This window comes from Meriones unguiculatus, chromosome 10 (genome assembly GCF_030254825.1).
Source record: "Meriones unguiculatus strain TT.TT164.6M chromosome 10, Bangor_MerUng_6.1, whole genome shotgun sequence".
Taxonomy (NCBI): Eukaryota; Metazoa; Chordata; class Mammalia; order Rodentia; family Muridae; genus Meriones; species Meriones unguiculatus.
In genome coordinates, this window is record NC_083358.1 from 83023221 (window position 1) to 83029437 (window position 6217).

At 39.0% G+C, this 6217-nt stretch overlaps 1 protein-coding gene across 1 annotated transcript; it reads right to left on the reverse strand.

Moving 5' to 3' along the window:
• Positions 1–1932: 1932 nt before the first annotated feature.
• Fabp2 (fatty acid binding protein 2) lies at positions 1933–5568 on the reverse strand. Its single transcript, XM_021661070.2, has 4 exons — positions 5459–5568; positions 4006–4178; positions 2562–2669; positions 1933–2193 (listed from the first exon to the last, which is right to left on the reverse strand). The coding sequence occupies exons 1-4, from the start codon at positions 5523–5525 to the stop codon at positions 2143–2145; spliced, it is 399 nt and encodes a 132-aa protein (XP_021516745.1). The 5' UTR covers positions 5526–5568; the 3' UTR covers positions 1933–2142.
• Positions 5569–6217: the final 649 nt, after the last annotated feature.

The following is a 6217-nucleotide window of genomic DNA, read 5'->3' on the forward strand; positions in this document are numbered from 1 at the left end:
ACATCCTCTGAAACAGTTTCTTATCCAACCAATCTGATCATTGGCTCCAAGCCTCCTGATAGTTCTCAGCTGTCATTATCTTACTTACCCTTCCTTTCCATGCAGCTCCCCAATAAAGTCATTGGTGTCGGTGGCCTCAGTGTTGGCCACTGGCCTCGAGCAAAGTAGAGGTACACAATCCTGCATATCAGCAAACATGGCCACTACCCATTTTGAAGATGGTAATGCTACTTTAGGTGTTCTGATTTAGAACTAAAGTAACCCTGAACAAACTGTCAATAGTGTTCCATTTAGTATAAGGAAACAGCTTTAGGAAATTGCAGAAAGAAAAATGAGCCTTTGTTTGGGGTTTTGTTTGTATAGAATTTGGAGCCACATAAGCATTCAATACCATTTTAAACTTTAAAACAACAGCAGACACCAAAACACAAATGAAAAGAGTCTGTGTCCATGCCCAGTAGGTGGCACTACTATACCAAAATCAAAGCAAGTGCCAACAGGGTAAGGACCCATCCTGCCTCTCTTCTCTAGCTGCCATTCTATATCATGCAACTGCCTTACCTACACACTTTGGTCCTCAAGTGCTCATGAATGTCTTGCTGGCATTGTCTAGTTATTCTTTTGAAAACCTTTTGTACTCATGAACAGTCAGCTTGTAGGGATGGGACTAGTGAAGGATTTTGCAGGGCCTGTATAAATACACAGGGAGCTGAGGATGTGGCTCAGTGGGTAGAATGCTTGCCGAACAAACATGGGGGCCTGAGTTATGGTCCCTCCTTAGTACCCACAAAAAATCTGAACATAGTGGGGTGCCTTTGTAACCCCAGTGCCTAGAGGACAGTAGATATAGCAGGGTCTGCAGCGTTTTCTGACATTCCTGTCACTAATTGGTTCAGTTAGAGACCTGTCCCTCAAAACATGGTGAAGAACATTAGAGAAAGATGCCCCATATCAACTTCTGGGCTCCATACATATCCAGGCACACAAATGCACAAGAACTTCTATACATTACATACATAAACATATACACACACAATGAAAGGAAGGAAGAAAAAGAAAATACAAGGGCTCTTTGTTACTGAGAATCTTAAAAAAGTAACCACAGGGCATTAAAACAAACACAGGGCCTTTCTGAGTCGAAACAGGTTGTGAGCTCATGAAACCAGCGTTAAGTGATATTTCTCTCTCCCCACTTCATGCTCTCATCCCATTATTCCCTCCCCCTGGCATAGTCCCAAATGGCTGCTTAAGAAGGGAGAGTTACTGCCTGTTATTCAGACAGGATAATATATACTATATTGCATAATATAAAATGTTTTACATTATGAAAGAAGTTTAAAAATCCAGTCTAATTACCTTATTTTAAAGATGCCTGAACTACATTCCAAACAGATGAAGTAGATTTTTCAAGTTCACACTAGTTGTGCCTAAGACTGTACCAGAACGAAGAGTTTGCATCCATCATGTTGACGCTTACACACACACACACACACACACACACACGCGCGCACACGTGCGCACACTGACCCGTGGAGACAGAATTTAAGAGTTTTTTCATCTACTCAAAGGAAGGTTTGCAATATACATTTTGGTCCATTTTCTGTACAAGAAAAGGACACATGATTTTATCATGTATTTTGTGGAATGCATCAATTCAAAAATCTTCACAAAAGTCATAATTCAGTACACACACATACAAGTATTAAAAAAAAAATCAGTCATCAGTGCATGTGCCACATAGCTTTTTTTAAAAAAACTAAACACTGCTGGGAGGTGGTTACTCATGCCTTTAATCCCAGCATTCTCAGGAGGCACAGGCAGGCAGATCTCTGTGAGTTCGAGGCCAGCCTGGTCTACAGAGCAAGTTCCAGGACAGCCGAGAAATCCTGTCTCGAAAAACCAAAAGGGAGGAAAAAACTACTTACAAAGCAATATGAGAACAATATTTATTTTCCTTTAAAATACCAGCTAAGAAACATAAAACAAATGAAATCCTAATTAGCTTTTACCTCTATGGCTTTGACAACACTAGAAATATACCAGTGCTCATAAAAGGATGAATCAGCCCTGGCGTTAGCACGATGGAGACAGAAATCCGACATGAGTTTAGCTCTTCAGTTATGCTCTGGGCTCCAAGCTTTCTTACTCCTTCTTAAAGAAACGCTTTGCTTCAACTCCTTCATATATGTAGGTCTGAAAGATGTTAGCAAACATAAAAAAGGAGTCATTAAGATAAAATCGCAAATTAAGAAAAATAGTAATGTTAGAGCCTGTCCTAGCATTTTCTTATACTTGATAAGCAGCATTTTATGAAGATATAGGATAGAACCATTAAAATTACATTTGGAGTTGTAGGCATTATGTTTTTGTTAAAATGGGAATTGATGTATGTATTTTTATAAATTGCTCTCAATAAATAATGACGTATATATGACATGTATATATGATATATATCATGTATATATACTTAATATATATACATATATATGACATGAATGAAATTCTTGTTCATAATCACTTTTGCCTTTGGAATGTAGTTATTAATCTTTCTTACAACTTACATTGATTAGTTCACCACCAGAAACTTCTCGGACAGCAAGCAGCTCCTTCCCATTGTCTACACGTGTGAATTTTCCAACAAGTTTATTCCCCTCCATGTTCCAGGTCCCCTGCATCACAGTAATAGGGGAGCATTTGTTAAGGTCTTACATGCATCTCACCTGACTTTGAGTTTTACAGATCCATAGTTACTCACGGCGACCCCTACAGACGGTTTGAAGTAATACGCTACCTCCGTTTACAAGGACAGAGCCTGCACTGGCAGAGCAATGCCTCAAAAGTCAGAGAGAGCCCTGGACATGAACTGTGGGAGTCCAGGCTGGGTTGGCCACTGTTAAGCGCCACTCCCTGGAGAGCTGCTATGTGCTGAATTGCAGTGCAGATGAGTCGTGACTATCATAGAGATAAAATATTCAGCAGTTACACTGTTGTTGCCGGGCTGAAGAGGTGGCTCAGCTGGTAAGAGAGCTTGCTGCACAAGCAGTTGGACCTGAACTCAGATCCCTGGGATCCACATAAGAAGCCAGCTATGGTCACATACGCCTGACACCAGTGCTGTAGGGAACCAATAGGAGGATCAGAGGGGCTTTCTGGCCACCAGCTTCAGTGAGATACCCTGCCTCGAGGAATAAGATGTGGAGCGGGGCACCTGATGACCTCTTCTGGCTTCTCCCTGTGTAGATGGGCATGTGCATCCACCACACACACACCTGCCACACACACACTCGCACACACACACACACCTCACTACAAATATATTTGACTAGAAAAGCTCCAAGGCTAAAAAACTTTTTAAAAATTAGTTGAGAAGTGTGCTTCCCCAATTTTTTTTTTAATCTTATACATTGAAAGGGACATTCTCAATAATGTCACCTAATGGCTACTCAACCATTCATTAATATTCTTAATCAATGTTTTTTTTTTTTTTTAGATGAAATCTCATGTAGCCCAAGCTGGCCTCAAACTTATTCTGTATCGGAGGATAAGCTTGACTTTATGATCCTCCTGACTCCAGTTCCCAAGTACTGACATTGCAGGCCTGTGTGTGCTTGGCTCAGTTTTTATACAGTGCTGGAAATATAACCCAGGGTTTTGTGCTTGCTCCAGTCTCCTGATTCAGTTACATTCCCCAGCTTTATGGTCTCTTAGCATGTAGAGCTGAAAATACAGAACTTTACATTTCCTTGTGACTATCCCTATACCCAGGCAATCTAAGAGGATTATTCTAAGTCTTAATCTTCAGTGTAGCTTTTTCACAGATGCATATCATAATAATATGTTATATTAGAACATTTTGCCAATGTGTATCATATATGACCAGACTTCATTGGCCTTGTCAATAAATGAAGAAGATTTTCATTTGTTGCACCATTCCATGAGATAAACTACTTCATATTGGTAAAGAAAAAAAAAATCAGGAATGCACTGCTATAAAATATGTCTTACACTGAGTTCCGTTCCATCTGCTAGACTATAGGTAAAGTTGACCCCGAGTTCAAACACAATCTCAATTGTTCGAAAGGTGCTTGATTCTTTGACTGTGAATTTATTTCCTTCCTGTGTGATGGTCAGTTTCAAATTGTCATGTGCTGCAAGCTTCCTTTTCACCACGTTAATGCCTGTAAAAGGGGAGAGATTGGAAGGAACATGAAATCAGAATGCCATGGAAAGTGTTCCTCTTTCTAAGTCCTGCTGTGGTTCGCTTATCTTTATGTTGTGGGTGGAGATGACAGAGCAAATAGTATTGTGTATCATAACACTGAGATGCTTCTCGAGGAAAAGGAAGAAGCTCTGGCAGATCCAGAAAACTGGTTCATGCTGCTTTTCCCAAGTCAGAAAGTGTAAACAAAGCCACAAAATGTAGCCCCCAAACCCTGGCTAATTTTAACAAAATTAACAAACATTTTGCTGCAATGTTCAGTCAAATTTCAGCAATGTCAAATGAAGTATTAAAACATATATTCATATATTAAAAAAAGAAACACAAGCTTGGTTCTGGATATTTATTCATTTCCAACACTGCTTTCGAAATTGCATTTCTTTATTTTGCTGTTGTTCCTTGAAACTGGATCTTGGTACATAACCCAGGCAGGCCCAAGCTAGTCTGTAACTCACAACCCTCCCATTTCACTTAACACTCTGTGTCAAGATCACAGGCATATACCACCATGGTTTGCTTTCTTCATACTTATATTTACTTTTTGTGGCATTTCTGATTGACCTAAGCCTGAAAACTCAAAATATTATGATTAAATTCATTATAATATAAACATACAAATTTCATAAACTTAAATTTAGGATCCGTAAAGTATATAGGGATTTATAAATTATAAAGGATCATTTACCCAGGCTTTATTTTTGGGAAATGATGCATAGTTTTTGCCCAGTAAGTTGCCAGAATATTAGCAGACATTTATAATATAGTTAAATTACACTTCCACAAAGAATACACAGCTTTTTGTGGTTATTCCTAAAGTTAGATAATTCAGAGAAGAGAATTACATATAATCTATTCAAGCTGAGTTTTGGTAAAATCCTTTTCTTGCTTTATTAAAAGGTCCATGCTTTCATTTTTTTTATCCCCTATAATACAGTGTTTTTTAAAGCTCTGGAAATTATCATAACTCACAGTTTTCTTTCTTTGAATGAACACAAACATGTCAGTTTTCATTTACACAGGTGCAATTACCAGGCAAGGGAGAAAACACAGGCGACTCTTTGGTGTGTTTCAGAGAGCAGCACTTGTCTTAAGGAGACTAGTTATTCTTCCTAAAGCAAGAAGTGCAAATATGGATTTCCTGGCTCTGAACAAACACACCTGGATCCTTGCCAGGTCCCCAGTCATTCCCTAACCACAAAGACAGGAGAGAGAGCAAATGCGAAGGAAGACAGTCCTTACCCATCTTCTCCATGAACTTGTCGTAGTTGTCATTGCGGTCTACTTTCCAGGTGCCGTCAAATGCCATGATCGCAGCTGTGTGTGCCTCTAGGAGAGTAGGGATGCAGTCTTGTCTTCAAGAGAGAATTTATTCTATTTCTTATCTTTGAACCAATTCATACTGTGATGTGGAAGTTCAAAGTTCAAGAGATAACCTAACTACTTTATATGCCAGGCCCCTTTAGTTTCTCTTCCCATGCTTTCTTTGAATCTACTTCTGAGACTCAACTGAATTAGAATTTGATAATCATACCCACTCTGTCTTCAGCTACAACATGTGGGCATTTTTATTTCAAGACTCAGGGCCAGGCTTACACCTTTAATCCCAGCACTCAGGAGGCAGAAGCAGGCAGATATGTATAAGCTATAGCCTGGTCTACATTGGCAGTTCCACTCCAAGCAGAAAACAAACAAACAAAAAACAAACAAACAACAAAAATGAATTAGGCAAAAAGCTTGAAACCAAACCAAACAAACAAACAAAAAAGCTCAAGATAGTTTTCTGTTTACAAGGTCAAAGTGCATAGTATATAGCAGCTAATATAAGTTGTAACATGCATCAAACAACTGGGACTTAACTCCCCAAGCTTGTCACAGAAGCATTTGCCTTATAAAACTAGGCAAAAATGCAATTGAAAAGTTAAAGCGTGAGTTGAGAGTGATTATGGAATGAAAATTCATTTTTCTCTGTTCCTAAGATTATTTTATTGAGATGACATT